We start from the raw sequence: 19,490 nt of genomic DNA on the forward strand, positions 1-19,490 counted from the left end.
GCTCAGAAACTAATATTATCAAACTGACATGTTTCCAAATTTGTTTAATATCTACAAATTCTAAACTGTGAAGTGGCCATATAACCCCTAAAAATTTTAGTGTCCGTCCAGTAGAAACATAGGAAATCTGATGGGGAAGTTTCATAACAATCTATCAGCTCAGTGAATCTAAACACTAAAACAGAAGGCTCAACTAGCATCAACTCAGTTCAGTAAATCCTTTGATCCCAACTATATTATTAACAACTTGGTAAATCACAGTGTTTCCAACAAAGTATTTTTGAAAAATATGTAAAAAATAAAGTAGGGAATGCAGAAAAGTACTGTTGATAAGACACGTGCTTTGCACTTCGTCAACAATCATTTGATTCCTAACATTGTATTATTGTTTCCTACATATACACTAGAGTAATCTCTGAGCACAAGGTCAATAGTAACTCCTGAACACCACAGGTATGAACTCCCCCATAAAAAGAAAGCATTATGCTTAAAGAGATATCACTGGGAATAACTTTTTCTATTTAATAAATTTAAGATCTTACATTTTAAAATTTCAAAGATCAGTAAGAAACAATTTTCATATGAGGTTGCAGTTATTCAGACTCAATAACATTAAGACACTAAAGATATATTCAACTGTAATCCAGTGATTTTTCGATAATAGGCAACATGAGAAAATTGAGAAGTTTAAAATAAAATTATTTTTTGTAGAATTTTTTTCAACTGAAGTAAGACATAAAAAAGGACTAGAAAACTGGACAAAGTCAGAATGAGACTGAGAATTTGGGAGTGTTTTTAGAAGATCACATTGTCTTGCTGAGTAGATGAAGTTATTTACTTCTAAAGTATAAACAAATCACCATCATTATGTGAAACATTTTCTAAATGTGCCAGCATTAATAATAAGATATGATAATTTTATCATACTGGTATATATGTGATAATTATTTCTGATATATATTTAAAGCCTTCAATCTTAATTTTAATTGTTTCATTTCCTTGGATTCTATAAAATATAGAGAGTATGATATTACAATTTGAGGTAGTAGCAATCAGTATAATTCTAGAAAGGCAAAAAGCCACACAACAACCAAGAAACCTATGGAAAATAAATTGTTTCCAGCTCAAAACAAAACCATATCCTCCACTGAGACCATGGATGACCAGAAATGATGCTTTGACAAGACTGAATGGAAATAAAGAAACCCACAAGACTAAAAGTCTTTCTTTTTGATAATCCCCAAGAAAACCATCAAACCAAGTTAATCTGGTTTTTTGGAAAATATATATAGAAAATCAACTTCACAAATATCATCTAGCACTATATTCCTAGAGTTACCTACAACCCAACTCTGGTATAGTGTAATCGTCCCAATCTGAAACTGCTATGCCTTCCCTTACAGTCTGACACCCTTTTCTTTGGGGAGTTTCTCAGCTTTCTCTCTTATCTCTTATGTTTTCTAAATAAATCTTTTCATTTAGTGTGGCTTCTTCAGAAATTCGTTTCTGTGACCTAAAGACACAAATCTGAACCAGGGTGGAGATTAGAACTGGCATTTTATCAGTTCTATTCTCTTTGGACTTACTCTTTCTCCTTACTCCTTGACAACACTAACAGTGCCTTTTCTTGCAAATTTTTAAGTTTCAGTAACATGAGAAAGAAATGAAATAATCACAATTATAATTGAGTAACTTTTTGGTTGGAATTTAAAATAATGATTATATAGTACCAATGCTTAGGGAATATTTAATGTATCAGAATATATAAAAGATAATTTGGTTACCTAAATGCACTGAATAAACTTGTATTTGCGTTCATTTTCAAAAAAACATTAAGTGAATTATTTAAGAAATTACCTTACCCAATCAGTTTGACTGCATGTGTCTGAAGCTTTCTATATTTTTCTAATCCTTTATTTATTGTGGGAACATGTCTATATATTCCTGTTTTATAATAGAAGAAATCCTTGTAGACTTGCATTATGGCTGAAAAAAAAACCAGTAAGATGATTTTTTAATTATTCTTAGAAGACCAGAAATTATCACAAATCAAAGATTAAATCGTCAAGAGAACATATGAGGATTTGCCATTAAACTTAATTTTCATTCTTAACAAGTGGCAATATTATCTTTGCTTACAATAACAGAATGTACCTATTTAGAATATTACTTAACTACACATTATCCATGTTAAAGATCATGAATGCTACTACAGAGTGGAGTCCCATACAGGAGGATGTTCACACACCTGACTGGTGATTCCTATTTCTCCATTAAAATTGTGTTCCACCATAAACATTTCAAATTTAATTAAGCCTGAAGCAAAAAGAAAATCTAGCAAACTGAAGTTAAAGCATTTTTTCCTTAATCCTTGAGAGTAAATATAAAGCATTCATGTATGATTTCAAAAAAATCCTTTCTAAAGAATACTCTGACAATATTTCATCCTTCCATATTAAGCTAAGCCAGGTTGAATTCTTTAGAAAGTAAGTTTATACTTAGTACAAGCTCTCCTTCTTTCCCTCACCTAGATTACTTCCTTACTGTATTCTAGGCTTCTTTATGGAAAGACTTGAGCAATTTAAGGTGAAGATTTTAAAATTCTTCCCTCTGTAAGACATGTATCAAAAATATTTTAACTAGAGGTGTATGCAATGCTTATCTATATTTGTCGAATGTTCCATCTAAGTAAAACAAGAATTAAGGCAATTGGCATTGTTAGATCAAACAGTGAACCTTGTACACCAAAGTCAAATATTTATGTTCCAGTTATATCATTTAATGTTCTGTATATTTTCTAATGTTGTTTAGCATTCTGAAAAGAGGTTAAATTTTCTTTTCTGCTCTAAATTACATCCCCATAAAATCTTACTTATCTCATTGTATTGTATGCATATATCTGTTTTTATTCTCTTTCTGAGACCTACACTAATTTTAATGTAGGATTTTGCAAGAATACAAAGATTTATGCATTCAACGTTTCATTTCCTTTGTTGAGGTGTGGGAGACGCTGGGTTCTCCCAGGCAACAATGAGCAGACAACCACATTGAATCAATAGCAAAATTAGTAAAGCAGCATTTATAAATATGTTCAGAGATTACTAAAATTATTTTTCTTTTCATAAATTGACTGACATCTTAAGGTTGTAAATCTCTCAAAGCACATTATTAAAATTTCTTCCTCATTGCTAAAAAAAGCTACCACTAGAGAAAAATGGGAAAGAGGCCATATAAGTAACTTGAAGGTGTATCTTTCTTCCCGTTTCTGACACAGAAACAGACTCAATAAAGTAATAAAAAACTACATAAACTACTCCGATGTCATTTTGAACGAGAAAGTCCAGTTTCTTCTTTCTAGCTGTTGTGAGAAAACCCATTTTTGACTGGCTCCATCCTACATTTATAAAAACTCCTATAATTCCTCAGGACCAAAAAATTCTGCTCTGAGTATTGGCTCATCAGGCAACAGAGGTATTAGGCAATGCCTAAGGCAAATGGCCAGGCAGATGACACAAAAGTCTCAAACTAACCAGACCACTCTGTAGGATTCTTGCATTCTTCCCAACATTCTTGCCAATTGATAAGAATGGAAAGATCCTTAAAAAAAGTATTAAGTACATGGAGTACACAGAACCCATTAATTTTAACTTAGTCCTATACTAAGTTTCTCTCCAATGAGGAGATTCTTTTCCTTTCTCCTCTACTTTCCAATAAACTTTTCTACCTTCTAACTCTTAAGTCTGAGCATCTATTTCTCAGTATATTCATTCTTGAAATATCGAGTTACCTGGGAATAGTGGACAGAGTTCTGCAGTCACTGTTCTAGCATCAATTTTACTTTTGGAAAATAGAACAAATTTATAATAGAATTACAATATATATATTTTTATAAACATATACAAGATTTATTCTTGACTCAAGCTGGCAGATTCTCATTAAAATTTTGTGAAATTAATGTTGAACAACTTACAAACTTAGCTTTATTATTTTGAAATTGCACGTTCTAAATTATTTTGTGAAATTCATGAACATTTTTATAAGCTGAAAATAAATTTAAGGTGCTTGTTTTTGTTTGGGTTTGGTTTTGGGAACCACTCAGAGTTCACTGCCTATTCCTGGCTCTGTACTCAGGGATCACTCCTTGCAGTGTTCAAGGGTACCTGAGATTAAACACAGATAGGTTACATGCAAGGCAAGCACTCCTCCCAGCATGCTATCTTTCTAGCTTCAAATTTCTTACACTTCTCAGACAACAAAAATTACACAATTGTAAAAAGAAAAAAATGTTCAAAAAAAATTTTTAAAAGCTTTTGTGCAAAATGCCCTAACTTTTAAAATTAATTTGCAAAACATGTTTAGGTGTATGCTGCAGTTTCTCAATTGCATATTGTTCTACATCGATAAAAATTCTCCAAAGACGATTTAATTCTCTAAACCTTACTTTTCCTGATAAGCCTAAAGCCACTATTAGATATAATTCAAATTTAAATCATTGGTTGTTTCTCAGATATATTTAAATTCTTATAATTTAATATTATTTGAATTTATACTTATTGTGCTAACAATGTTTTTGTTCTTTTGGTGTTTATTTTATTTTATTGCACACTGCACTTACTCTGCTATATATTTTACAGCAATAATACAGAAAAATATACTCTGTGAACTGAGCCTTTATTAATGCCATTGGTAATATAAGTGAGCAGCGAAACTTTAAAAGATAATCTTAAAAATTAAAGTTTAACAAGTTGTTATTATGTTATTACATATATATTTATAAAATAAAATATTTTAAGCTTACTTTACTTATTTTAAATTATAGCAAAAGATAGCATTTATAATGTTTCTGTTAACCCTTTTTAATACAATTTAAATCTATTTAAGCTAAAGGTGAAAATATTTTAGATATTATGTATGTTTCTCAAAAATATGACTGAACAAATAAAGTGAATTCCATTATTTTCTGTTTTATGTTTGGCAATGATTTATGATCACCCTGGAAAAACTTAGTCATCTTATGCTGAAATTAAAATTAATGTTTAAGAATTATATTTTAATTAAGTTTATTAAAATAAAATGCCCACCTATGAAGATATTAGATGAGCATATTTACCACAATTATGCTGATCTTAAAATATTAGACCCTAACAAGAACTCTAAAGGTAAAAATGTCCTCTTTACTAAGTATTTACTTGTTTCTTAAAGGAATAAATAAAGATATAATCATATTTCATCAAAGAGTACCTTGAACAGGTCCATTTTGCAGTATTTCTTTCATTATCTCAGTTTCCTGGAAGGAAAATTATCAGTGAAAATTATGTTTTGTTACATAAAATATACTATTGTTTAGAATACAATATTATTTGTAGTATAGTTAATTTGGTGGTACAGAGAATTCCTATTTACAATTTACCATGCTTTAAAGGACATGTTATATGCCACACAACATCTTGAAGACAGGATGTAGCAATTTGTTTCAGTGGCTTTTGTCACTTATTTGAATTTTATTTACTATATTTTACTTTAGGTAAAAGGTTACAATAGTGTTAAAGTCTACTATATTTATATACAAATTTATGATTCGAAGAGGAGATTTGGGACATTGGTGATGGTAATTTGCACTGGTGAAGGGAGGTGTTCTTTACATGACTGAAACCCAAATACAATCGTATTTGTAATCAAGGTGTTTAAATAAAGATATTAATTTAAAAAAATTTAATTTTTGTTTCTGTGGGTTCATGGGGTGGCATGTGTGGATTCCAAAGAGTGTCTAGAGGGCCCAGGGGCCACTCTGGTGACATACATCCAATACATTGCTTGAGCCTTGCCCTGCTGAAGGCCTACAAAACTATTATCAGTACTACTGGGAAAAGGAAATCCATAGAGTGCTGGGATTTGACTAAGATAGTTTATGCTCCAAACATATTGCTGAGATATCTCCACCATCTACGACCATGTTTGATCAATGGAAAATTTTCATAAGTATTTTTTGTGGGATCAATTTTGTGTCTATAGCCAGTACCTGTAAGTTCTGTGTGCTTAGACACTCCTGGCTCTGTGCTCAATTGTCATTCATGGTGGTAAATAAGTTAATATTTGTGATGCTGAGTATCAAACTACAGAAAACTGACTACAAGGCAAGTGCATAAATCCCATGTATTATTTTTCTCATCCCTTATCTCCTTTCCATTGCTAATTAGAACTAGCCCATTATTACTAATTTATAAGGTTCTTAAGGGCACTTTAGAGAACACTTTTTAATGTGGCTATTCAATACATAATATATATTTAACTAAAATATATTTAAATATATAGTATATATACTAAAATATAGTATAAATTGTATTTTAAAACTATAAATATAAAAGTTTATGCATAAAATAGCATTGTTTTAGAGTAGTTTTAGTAACAGCAAGCTATGTAATTTTTGAGTAAAGTAAACATTATTAGTTTTGACCAATAGACTCACATTGGAAGAGACTCTGTAGGGAGGAGAACATTGATAGATTCGGTTTGATTTTTCATAGTTATTGGGACATGGCTTTGTGGCATGCCTTTTTCCACGCCCATCAGATCTGCTTTCCATGGCACATACATTATTAGCATCACTTTGGTTCTTGAAAAGTGGATAGCAGGCATGAGATACCAATCTATGAGGGGAAAATGTTAAATTTAATATTTAGCAATATTATATTTACAAATATAAAAGAAATGCACTGTATCCCACTTGCATATAATTATGGTATTGAAAAGTTACAAGTTATCTTTGGCTACTTAAATATGTGTAGCTTTGAAAATGTTGACTGATCCCAACACAATAGTTATATAACATTCACTCTTCTCTATACCCCTAGTCTTTTAGTTATATAATAAGTTATATATATATATATTATATAAAAAGTTTTAAAACAAAAACAAATAAACAAAAAACAACAACATAAAGACTCAAGAGTATACTCTACTCCCTCAAAAGGGACTTGAAGAACAATTTGAATTAGTGTAATCAGACAAGGTTTCCTTGAGTCTTTTATTAATTTAATTAGTAATGTAGACATATTTCAACAGCTTATACTTAACTTTTCTAAGTTGCTCAATGTTGCTTATTCTATTAGAGGTGTCAATTTGGTATTTACTTAAATACAATGCATGCATTTTATAAGTATAGAACGCATATTTGTTTGTTAAAGTTATTTAAAAATTACAATATTTTTTCCTCATCATATTCCTAGATACACTGAATAGGACTTTAGAAACATATGTTATATAGGCTATTTACCCACGTTTTCTCAGGTACCACCAAGCTTTATCAATGCTTCCACTGTTACATCCACGATGGTTCTTGGCACAAGAGATCAAATTCTGAGGAGATAAGTTGGCTGTATATCGACCCTGAGACTGAATTGCTATTCGGTCAGCTGCCACACCTGTTTCAAATAGAATATTTTTTCAAATTGTTATAGTATTTTTCAAATTTATTAATAGGAAATGAACAACATTTCTAATAATTTACAGAGAAAGTTCTTCTGAACTTTAAGCCAGTCATCAAAATATTATAAAACTTAAAATGAAAGCCAATGCCAATATTAATTATGTGTTCCAAGTTTAGCTGTAGCAGAATTTTTTTGTTTGTTTGTTTTTGGGCCACACACAGTGACACTCAGGGATTACTCCTGGCTATGTGCTCAGAAATCATGCCTGGCTTGGGGGACCATATAGGATGTCGGGGGATCAAACCGCAGTCTGTCCTAGGCTAATGTGCACAAGCAGATGCCTTACGGCTTGTGCCACTGCTCTGGACCCTATATAAGAAATTTTTGTCAACTTTTGGTATTTTCTATTATTAATTGCAATGACTTTATTAGCTCATTGATCTTTTATTTTTATATTTTTCTGATATAATTAAAAATATGCCAATTAAAACTCCTTGAAGGAAAGAAACATATTTTTGTTACAAATACAATTACTTAATTATATTTATTATGTATCTTTCAAAACTGAATTGTGTTATACCAATAACCATGGGTATATTTTAATTAATCTGACTAAACTGAGGAATTAAATAAAAACTATCATAGATATGGTCCCAGATACACAGTTTTGTGGGTGAGACACTTGCCTTGCCCATAGCCAACCTGTATTTGAAACCTGACATTCTATGTGCTTGCCCAAATAACTAGGAGATATTCCTGAATATAGAATCAGGAGTAATATGTGAATACTACTAAGCTCAAACGCCAAAGTAAAAAATAGTCATAAATAAATTACTTGAGAATTTATATATCTATAGCTTATATATGGAATAATTCAAATCCATAACTTTAAAATTGCATATGATACAATCATGATAGTATTTATAAACTTAGCAGGCTAATAGGAATTTCTTTTAAAACATGTAATCACTCTATAATATGCTTTTATATTCATTTTAAAATTATTATAATCTTTTAGTAGTCAGGTATCTATTTGTATATACAGATTAATAAATTAATAGAAAGAACACTTATTTTGTATAAATCTGGAAATATAATTTCCCCCTCAATCTTACTTTTAGAAACTCTTAAAAGAGTTCTAAAACTGGGGCCAGACAAACTGGAAGGGCATTTATTTGCCATGCATATGGTCAACCAGGTTTGATCTCCATAATCCCATATGTTCCCCAAACCTGTCAGGATTGATTTCTGGGTGCAGACCAGAAATAACCCCTAAATGCAGCCAGATGTGGCCCAAAAGCAAACTAAAATTATTCTAAAATTTAGGCTATAAATAGTAATTCTTTTTATGTCCTTAATATCACCTAATTTCAATGATCGAGCCTTATATTCTATTTAAATAATTTTAGCATATATAGACTGAAGTAACTGAGTTATCAGAGAAAAACTGTATGTTATCAATTTATCATTCTGACATGATAAGCTAATTTAAGTGAAAAAAGGTGGATGAAAATTTGACATATTTTATTGCTGCATATGTTAGAGTCTCATCTTGACATCTAATTTTCTACTTCTACTTGAAGAAAACAAAATTATAGCTTATTTTCTATTCATCCAATTTTCTCATAATTTATTGTTCTTTGTCATCAAAATTATATACTGGAATACTTCTTAGTGTTAATTTAGACTTATTAGGAAATAACTGATTTGAATATGTTGACATATTAATGGTTCCTTGGGTATTTCATGACTACAGCATATAGAGAAATCTATAGTGAAATTACTGGCACTTTTCAGAATTTCAATATGTATTAAATTTATCAGTTCCATTTTATTTTTAATTTTCACCTGTTATTGTTTTATAATTCTTGGGGGAAATTACATTATTTAATGACCATTGCTATCCTCAAAAATTACTCTCTATATTATGATAGAATATACAAGAAAATAATTTAAAAGACTTTATTACTTGCAGTAGAAAATGCCCATGAGGCAGCACAATTTTTTTGATCCAGTGGCCCATGCGTCCATCCAGGCCACTTATATGAAGCAACAAAAAACTCTGGAAGAACAGTAGTGTCAGGTAGAGAAGCCTAAACAAGAAGAGGAAAATAGGTCAAATACTTTCAAATGTATAACCATTAGAAGAAAATACCATGCACAATTTATAACAAATAATTCTAATTGCTCTGCATATTCAAGTCACCTGAATAACATTTCCTTAAAACATCATATAATGTTTTATTTCAATTAATGTAAATATTACAATTAGATGTAAAAAGTCTTTAACAGGGGTCAAAGGGATAGCACAGTGGTAGGGTGTTTGCTTTGCACATGGCTGCCCAGGATGGACCTAAGTTCGATCTCCAGAGTCCCATATGGTCCCCGAGCCAAGAGCTAGTTCTGGCACATATTCAGGAGTAACACCTGAGAGTTACCGGATGTGCCCCAAAAACCAAATACAAAAAGTATTTAACATAGTACTAAATTATAAGAAGAATATGTATAATGCTTTTTTGTGAATATTCATGAAATACCATAATTTTAAACAATAATTCTGTGATCTTGATCACAGATTTGCTCACATATATGAAGGATCACATGATACTTGATACTGTATAAGTTCATTTCACAAATAAAGCTTATTACTAGATTTCCTATATGATCCTGCTATGAATTAATTTCAATATGACCCATTTATGATAATTGTAATTTTTAAGAACTGTATGTTTTACAGCAGCTATTACGAAATAAAATTAGGGTGAATTTTCTTATTTTCTTAAAATCTTTGAAAATTGAAAAGAAACATTTAAAAGTATGTACTACTTGGAAGTAGTAGTTAGGGCAGAAAAATATATTAAGGGCATCCAGATAGGAAAGGAAAGGTATTCAAGTTCTCACTTTTGCAGATGACAAAAGACTGTACATAATAGATTCTGGAAACAATCGATTTGTAGGTAAAGTGAGAGACTACAAATTTAATATGCAAAACACGATGGCATTTCTATATACACATAATAAAATGAAAGAAATATTTAAAGAAATTATCCCATTCACAACTGTCTCAGAAGTTCAAACACCTGAGACAACTTAATTAAGGAGATGAAGACCTATATATAAAACTACATAATAAGGCTTCAAAAATAAAAGATGACTCAAGAAAAGAATTATCTACCCTTCTCATAGGTTGGAAGGATTAACATCATTAAAATAGCAATACTTCCCAATGCATTGTACAGATTTATTGTAATGCCTATTAGAATACCCATGATATATTTCAAAGTAGTGGGTCAAACATTCCTTAAATTTGTATGGAAAAATAAACATCTATTGCTAAAGCAATCCATGACAAAAAGATGAGAAGAATCACTTTCCCTAGCCTTCATATCTACTGTAAAGCAGTAATCATTTAAAGAGTGTAGTTCTGAAATAAAAACAGACCTTGATCAATGAATAGACTTGAATATTAGAGATGAACCCACAGGCTTATTAACAATTAATTTCTGATAAAAGAGCCAGAAATACAAAATGGAGTAAGAAAAGCCACTACAAGTGGTGCTGGGAAAATTAGTCAACTATATGCAAAATAATAAGTTCAGACTTCTCCTTAACAAAAGTCAAATCAAAATGGACTAAAAACCTTGATATCAACCATGAAACTATAAGGTACATAAGAGAAAATGTAGGAAGAACACTGAGCGACACTGAGGCAAAAGATATCTTCAAGGATGAAACATCACAAGCAAAGAAATTGGAAAGAAATATTAACAAATGTGATTACATTAAGCTGAGAAGCTTCTCTACCTGAAAAGAAAATGGTGATTAAGAAACAAAGATTAACTACAAAACGAAAGAAACTATTCACCCATTTCCATCAGATAACAGGTTAACATTTAAGAAATTAATAAGAAAAATATAATCCTATCCAAAAAATGAGAAGAAAAAAAACAGACATTTCCTCAAAGAAAAAACACATATGACTAAAGGCACATGAAAAAATGCTCCACATCACTAATCATCTGGGAGATACAAATCAAAACAACAATGAGGTATACAAGAAAGATTGAAACAAGTCACAAAGATCAAGATCACCCAGTGCTGGCACAGGAATGGAGAACTGCAGGTGGGAATGTGTACGAGTAGAACTTTTTGGGAAACAGTATCAATATTTCTATTAAAAACTAGAAATTGATCTTCCATATATTCCAGCTATGCCACTTCTGGAAAATGAAGTCATGATATATATTTATATATAGGTAAATATGAAGATTAGTATATTGAATGAAATGAGTCACAGTGTTTTTAAACACTGTGGTTCTCACAATTGTTAGTAAAGGGGATTTATATATATAAGTGATAGTGCATATCATTTTATCTCTGTTCAACTCCCAGTTATTGTTTGGAGTGATCATTTCCAACTATCATTGTCATTGTTGAATATAAGGAAAAAGTAATAGATTGGTAAGAGTATTTAAAAACAATAGAGATGATGGCTAGGAGGACAAGTCCATGAAAGAAAGCTTGCCCCAAAAAATAGATCAGTGAAGTTAGAGTAGAGAAAGGGCCACAATGACAATGATAGTTGGAAATGATCACTCCAAACAATAACAGTGTTTAAAAACATGGAAAAGGACAGAGAGAAAGAGAGAGAGAGAGAAGTAAAATGCCTGCCCAGGAGCCAGGCAGTGGAAGATGGGGGAAACTGGGGACATTGTTGGTGTGAAATGTTCATGGGTAAAGGTGAACATTGTAAGACTGAAAATCATGAAAAACTTTGTAATCATAGTACTTAAATAAAAGGAGATAAAAAGAACAGTTTCACTGCTCAACTATGCTTGGTGATGACTAGAAACCAAGACGCTATATTTCTTTCTTCTTCTTCTTCTTCTTCTTCTTCTTCTTCTTCTTCTTCTTCTTCTTCTTCTTCTTCTTCTTCTTCTTCTTCTTCTTCTTCTTCTTCTTCTTCTTCTTCTTCTTCTTCTTCTTCTTCTTCTTCTTCTTCTTCTTCTTCTTCTTCTTCTTCTTCTTCTTCTTCTTCTTCTTCTTCTTCTTCTTCTTCTTCTTCTTCTTCTTCTTCTTCTTCTTCTTCTTCTTCTTCTTCTTCTTCTTCTTCTTCTTCTTCTTCTTCTTCTTCTTCTTCTTCTTCTTCTTCTTCTTTCTTTCTTCTTTTTTTTGGGCCACACCCGGTGAAACTCCTGGCTATGAACTACTCAGAAATGGCTCCTGGCTTGGGGATGCCAAGGAATCTAACCACGGTTCGTCCTAGGTTACTGCGTGCAAGGCAAACACCCTACTGCTTGTGGCATGCTCGAGCCCCCAAGATGCTATATTTTAATTAACATTTTCTTAACCCCCTTTTCTTTTTTAATATATTTTTATTTAAGAACCATGATTACAAATATGTTTGTAGTTGGGTTTCAGTCATAAAAAGAATAAACCCCTTCACCAGTGCAACATTCCCTAAAATGTATATGTATTTTAGAATTAAAACAATTTTAACAAAAAATAAACTATGTACTTCAAAATATGTAATAGCACGAGGTCTTAAAACCAATGCTAAAACTTAGGAGTTCTTTCAGTTGTTTAAGATGGTAAATTAAATATTGTAAATCATGCTGTTTGCATGTTACTCAATTATTATCTAAAGCCCACAATGTCTTATGTTGTGTTTTGTTTCACAAATGTTGGGAAGTGCAATAAATTCACTTCCATAAATAACAAAATTCCAAATAAATTTTTTCTTCTTGCCTCTTTTCTTTATAATTATGCATTCACAGTATCATTTTTGAATGCTTTGTAGCTTTCAATGTGTGTTATATTATTATCTATTATTTTGTTAGTAGCTCAAAATATGATTAAATCAGAGCATCATATTTTATAAATGAGGAAATCAACTTAAATAATTTTAATGATAAGCTAAGCATTCTTGGTTAAACAAGAGACACTCTTTAAAATTTATAAAATATTTATAATTCTTATTGCTATGCTCCTCTTGTCATTTCTATACTTTACCTGATAAAAACTTAGTTACAAAAGATAAATACCTACAATAGCTAAATTTGTACCTATTTAAATGTTTTATATTTAACCTGAATGTCAGGGTACTTAACATTTTGCAAAAAATTGTTACTTGTGACATAAAATAGCTTTAAAAAAGAAAAGAAATCCTAGAATTTATGTGATGCTTAAACATATTATATAATGTTTTTAAAATTTTGAAGTTATGGGAAAGTTCACTTTTAATTTTTAAAATCTATTTTTGGTTGACAAAAATATTATTTAAACTAAGGTCAATTACTATAAAACATTATTACTTAGATGATGGCAAAGTAGTTTACTCTTGAGTAGTTACTCTTGAGTGCCTGTATGATCATGTGAAGAGTAGTGATTTTTAAGCTCATATGCTGTTAAATTGAACATACTGCAAAATTTAAGGTTGGAATAGAATAACTTGACTACTGTGGTAATTAGAGAGCTATAATCTCACCAAAGAGTCTTTCTAAAATGATTATAAATACATATGTGCATTATTTAAACCTCCCAATTTTACTGTATTGGCATGATTGCATGTTTTAAATGCAACATTTTTTCAACTGGACAAGAAGAGTATCAAATATAATCTTAATTTACAAGTTACCTTTATCACTCAAAAACAGAACTTTCTAGCAAACCTCTCATAGGGTATAAAACCAAAAGAGTTATCATTTATTTACATTAACACATATTTTTGGCATTCCCAGAACTCAAAAACAGCCTATTAAAATCATATAAGATACATAAACTTAGACTATGCTAACGAAGAGTAAAAGTGGAAGGATGTGATGAAGAAGTAATTTGAAGGGGCCAGAGAGAAAGCACAGAGGTAGAGCATTTGCCTTGCACGTGGCTAACCTAGGATGGACCGAGGTTCAATCCTGGAGTCCCATATGGTCCCCCAAAGCAGGAGCAATTTCTGAGTGTATAGCCAGGAGTAACCCTGTGCATTACTGGGTGTGGCTCCCCAATACAAAACAAACAAAAAAAAGAGAAAAAATAATTTGTATACAGCCCGTCTAGAAAAAATATATACACATAAGAAGAAAAGTAAAAGGAAAAATCAAACCAAAACAAGCAATGACAAAAACACAACAACAACAAAACAACAATAAGAAAAAAGAAACAAAAAAGGAAGGGGGACTGTTGTGGCAAGGTTTTGTAGGGGGTTGTTTGTTGGTTGGTTTTATTGCACAAGCACAGTAAGTATTGGGGAAATTAAAAGGGACTTCCTTGGCCATAGAGATAGAGTTTCTCCAACTTTGAAGCATAGTTGTCTACAGGCTCTAGACATGCTCATTGTCGAACCCCAAGGTCTTTTTATGGTGCCAGAAAATTTTCTGCTCAGTTTTGATTGTGAAAATCAGTCCTATGTAGCTAGAGTTCTAGGTATTTGCACAGATCCTAGGACAAAATCTAGGATAAAGTCTTTCTTTATGGTTCCAGAAGTACTGCTTTATTACAGTTGTTGTAGTCAGTCTTCTGTAATTAGTGATCTTGGATTCTACACAGATCCTAAGACTAAGCCTAGGATAGAGACTTTACTTATGGTCCAGAAGTTCTGTTCAGTCAAAGTCAGACCTCTGGAATTATAGATCTTGGTTTTTGCACAGGTCAAAGGACAGAGTGTCTTCTAATTTTATCTTACCATTAGATAATGAGGTAGGGCAACTTGCTTTTATATCGAGGTGTTTCTGTTTTCTCATCATCAGGATGTCATATCAACCTGGCGCAAGTTGATGCCAGAGCGGTATTAGTAACTCCCTGGGTGGAGTTTGTTTCCTGGTGCTATTGCAGGAAACTGTGTCATTTCTACAGTTGGGATCTGATGTTTGGGATTGGATGGTCATTGCCTGATCACATGAAGTTAAGTCCCTATAACAAATGTTTAGGGTAGAAAGTGCCTCTATATTATAAAATTTATGGATTCTTAACCCTAGTAGATAAGAGCTACATAAGATTTCTCTATTTTTAATATGCCATGCAAAAGGAAATAGTGCCATATTATATTGCTGGTGCTTTAGAGGGGAAGAATGACAGGGTATACAATATCTGTGCCCTGGTTTTGACCTGAGCTTTTATCTGACTTTTAAACTGATTTTTTAAATATTTTATATTCCCGAAACTTTTACTCTATGTCTATCCTTCTCTGACTCATTTTGCTTAACATAATACCCTCCATATCCATCAGTGTATAAACAAAAATTAAGACTTTAATTGATTCTTTTCTATTGATTTGTTTCTTGTTAATAGATATCCGGTATTATAAAAAAAAAAAAAAAAAAAGCCCTAGTCTAGGGTTTGATCTACGACCTGCACAACAACCATGATCTCTAATTCCAGAGGTCTGACTGAGACAATAGCAACATGAATGGGTTTTCTGGTAACATACGAAAGACGCTATCCCAGGCTCCATCCTAGGATCAGCGCAAAGGACCAAGACCACCGACTGCAGAAGATGGATTAAAATGACACTGAGGGAACAGAACTTCTAGAACCACAAAGAAAGACTTCATCATAAGTTCCATCCTTGACCTGTGCAGAGACCGAGATCTCTAGGTACAGAGGTCTGATTTTACCATCCAGGACAAAGCAGAAGTCTTCCATACACCAGAAAAGCACCAATGAGAGAGTAAATGAACTAGAAAGGAGTCTTTCTAGTTAATCCCATGACAATATACTCCAAGGGTGGAGAAACCCTGTATCTCTTAGGCCAAGGGAATTCCTGTTCGAATGACCCCAATGTTTACTGTGCCTATGCAGGAGGGAGAAAAAAAAGACAAAAATCACAAAATAATCTTTTTCTTTTTCTATCTATTTTTTTCTTTGATTTGGTGTGGATATTGAACTTGTCCATTTTTATTTATTTATTTATTTTATTTTTTCGTTTCTCTTCTGCTTTGTGCTCTGTCATGTTTTTCTATTTCAAGACCATGGCTATTATGTGGTGCCTATCTTTATTGCTATAGTGCTCACTGGATATTTTATTCGATACTTCTTTTTATGCTTTTGTGGTGTTTCACCTTCTTTTTCCTCTTCATCTCTCAAACCAAGGATGAGGGCCTCTAGAAGGACTCTGCCCATTTTTGGAGTTTTTGATTTTTATTCCATTTTATTACTTTTCTCTTCTTCAAACAAAACCACATAACTTTAACTATCTAGTCCCGCCTCCCAATTAGAGGGGGATATAATGGAGGTACCATGACCAAACAGTTGTAAGATCACTAAGTAGTAAGCTAGGCACAGAGGGGGCCACTCATTCTAGCATCATCGGAGGTGAGGGTGGAGGATATGGGAGGCAGGACGGGAATGGAGGAGGAGGGAGGACAATTCAGTGGTGGGAATTCCCCTGATTCAATGTTAATATGTACCTAAAATATTACTGTGTATATGTAAGCCACTATGATTAAAATAAAAATTATAAAATAAATAAATATCTGGTATTACAGATGGATGTGAAACAACCAGCTTTTTAAATCATTTTTTGGACATAAAGGCACTGAAAAATAGAATAAGAGAAATTTCCTGGGGGTCCAAACCAGATAGTACAGGGTGATCAAATATCAAAACCTTTTGCATCTCTGTGCTCTTCTACTAAAATGTATCTCTACGGTTAATAACATAAAAAGATAAGCCAAAGGCTGATACCACACCATTCTACTTTTATTCACTGCACCAAGATAGAGCCTTACAATTAAATATCTGTTATTGCAAAGCACAGAACTGGTCAGTAGAAAGTGCACAATGGAGCCATTTTGGAACCTACATTCTCATTTTTAGTTATTGACATTCTAAAAAACTTTATGCTTTTTATATTCTGTACTTGTTGTATAAAATTATATATGTCTAGTATATGTTCCCTAATGGTACCTGACCACCTTTCCTCTAATAAAATGCATATTATTCATAAAAGCTACTAAATGTATATAAACATATATCAACTCTAATCAGTATCAAATAAATCCCCACTTCTTCTCTTGAAATCAGTATGATTCAGAGCCAGAGAGATAGCATGGAGGTAAGGTATTTGACTTTCATGCAGAAGGTCAGTGTTTCGAATCCCGGTGACCCATATGGTCCCCCGAGCCTACCAGGAGCGATTTCTGAGCATAGAGCCAGGAGTAAACCCTGAGCACTGCCAGTTGTGATCCCCCCAAAAAATAAATCAGTATGACTCTAAGCTAGTGAACATTAGGTAATTTCAATTTACATAAATTACCCTTTCATCATTAAAAACACCCAAGGGTTATTTTAGTTTTGTGGTCACACTCAGCAGAGTCCTGGGCTTACTCCTGGTTTAGGAATAACTCTGGGATTCTGGGGATTGAATCTAGGTCAGCTGTGTGCAAGTCAAACCAGCTATACTATGCTCTGGCCCACCAATACTTTTATTAATGTAATATTAATCTAATATATAAATATTGGATTCCAGAACCACCAATTTAATTTATTTGGGAGAAAAATTAGATTTTTAACTTACTATAATTTTAGATTTTTGTCACTCTCAGTTAAGTCAAATGCTTACTAGGAAAAAATGCCTTTAAAGCTATACAGGCAAAATAATATTTTGCTGAAGCCCAACATAGCATCAAATATAATAAGTACTTCAATTTTATAAATGTTGTCACACAAAAACTGAGAACCTGCAAATATATACATAATGAAATTTTCTCAAATAATTTCCTTAGAATTATAGTTCTAAGGAATTATAATAAGTAATTACAAGAAAAGGAGTTGATTAATCAAACAGCTCTGAAAAACAATGTTTTTTTTTAAATTAAATGTACTTTATTTTCATTTACTGCATGTTTTATAAACTGTTGTTAGACTCTAAGAAATGGAAATGATGTTCATATTTTACATGGTTTTGAGCCATTGCAGGGAATTTTATTTAGTTTCATGTCATTTTTATTAGAGAAATCCTATGCTCTAGAACACAATTTTAGAAGAACCCTTTGGAATAGAGATTCAAATTGGAAGAATCCATAAACACATTTGTTTTTGGAGATTTTCTCACAGTGAATATTTAGGGACCATTATTCTGTTCATGTTCAATTGTGTTACAATCTAAACATATAACTATGACTAGTTTAGAAAACAAAGTTGAAACATCCAATAGAGATTTGAGAAATAGGACATATTGCCACAAGTTCAACTGAAATAGTATGCAAATGAATTTTATAAAGTCTGTTGAAGAGGTTGTTTACATTTTCACTCAAGGAAGAGAGGAAAAGAGAAAGAAATGGACTCATTATTCACATACTAAATACTCTGACGTTCTTTTCGTTTTCAAACTCTTGGCTCAGATATAGCAGAATATTGGAAGGCACACTCAGTGACTGGCTTTACCCATCCTAGATGTGAAGGATTGAGATGAACTGATAAAAATAATAATCTTAAACATATTCTACCACCATGCTATTTGAATAGGCTCTTGTGCCATGGCATCAGCAGAATCTATTGTGTTTTGGGAGACTTATACTATTTGTACATCTGTTCATGTATGTGAGAGTTTAATGTTACTTTTATAAATAAAATAGATGTTTCTGTTCAATATTAAAGTACATAACCATTCCACACTTTTGTAATCAGTGCTCCAGTTTCCACAAAATCTTCAATGTACTGTATATGGCATTAAGTTAAAAGACATTTTTTAAGTTAGATAAAATAATTATCAATCCCTGGGGCTGGAGAATTAGTACAGTGGGTAAGATGCTTGCCTTGCATGAACCTGACCCAGGTTCAATCTCCACCATCCCAGATGGTCTTCTAAGAGTGATCCCCGAGTACAGAGTGAGGAGTGATCCTGGAATACAGAGCCAGGAGTAAGCCCTAAGCACTGTAGGTATAACCCAAATACAAAAACAAAATTTTTATGCTCATCCCCTTCTCTGACTAATTTTACTCAGCATAATAATCTTCATGTTCATCCATGAATAGCTAAATTTTATTGTCAGAGACCAATATAGAATTGAGCAGGACATAGCAGTCTTGTGTGGCAAGAGTACATAACCTAAGGCATTGGCTAGC

At 32.1% G+C, this 19,490-nt stretch overlaps 1 protein-coding gene across 1 annotated transcript in view; it reads right to left on the bottom strand.

Moving 5' to 3' along the window:
* The window catches only part of TINAG (tubulointerstitial nephritis antigen), a 99,350-nt gene that overhangs the window by 31,231 nt on the left and 48,629 nt on the right, over positions 1-19,490 (bottom strand). Inside the window, exons 5-9 of the mRNA XM_049776915.1 lie at positions 9,397-9,520; positions 7,274-7,421; positions 6,467-6,647; positions 5,242-5,287; positions 1,863-1,986 (exon numbers count right to left, since the gene is read on the bottom strand). Coding sequence (XP_049632872.1) covers positions 1,863-1,986; positions 5,242-5,287; positions 6,467-6,647; positions 7,274-7,421; positions 9,397-9,520 — 623 coding nt within the window. The remainder of the gene's footprint in view (positions 1-1,862; positions 1,987-5,241; positions 5,288-6,466; positions 6,648-7,273; positions 7,422-9,396; positions 9,521-19,490) is intronic.

This window comes from Suncus etruscus, chromosome 7, assembly GCF_024139225.1.
Source record: "Suncus etruscus isolate mSunEtr1 chromosome 7, mSunEtr1.pri.cur, whole genome shotgun sequence".
In the NCBI taxonomy this organism is placed as follows: Eukaryota; Metazoa; Chordata; class Mammalia; order Eulipotyphla; family Soricidae; genus Suncus; species Suncus etruscus.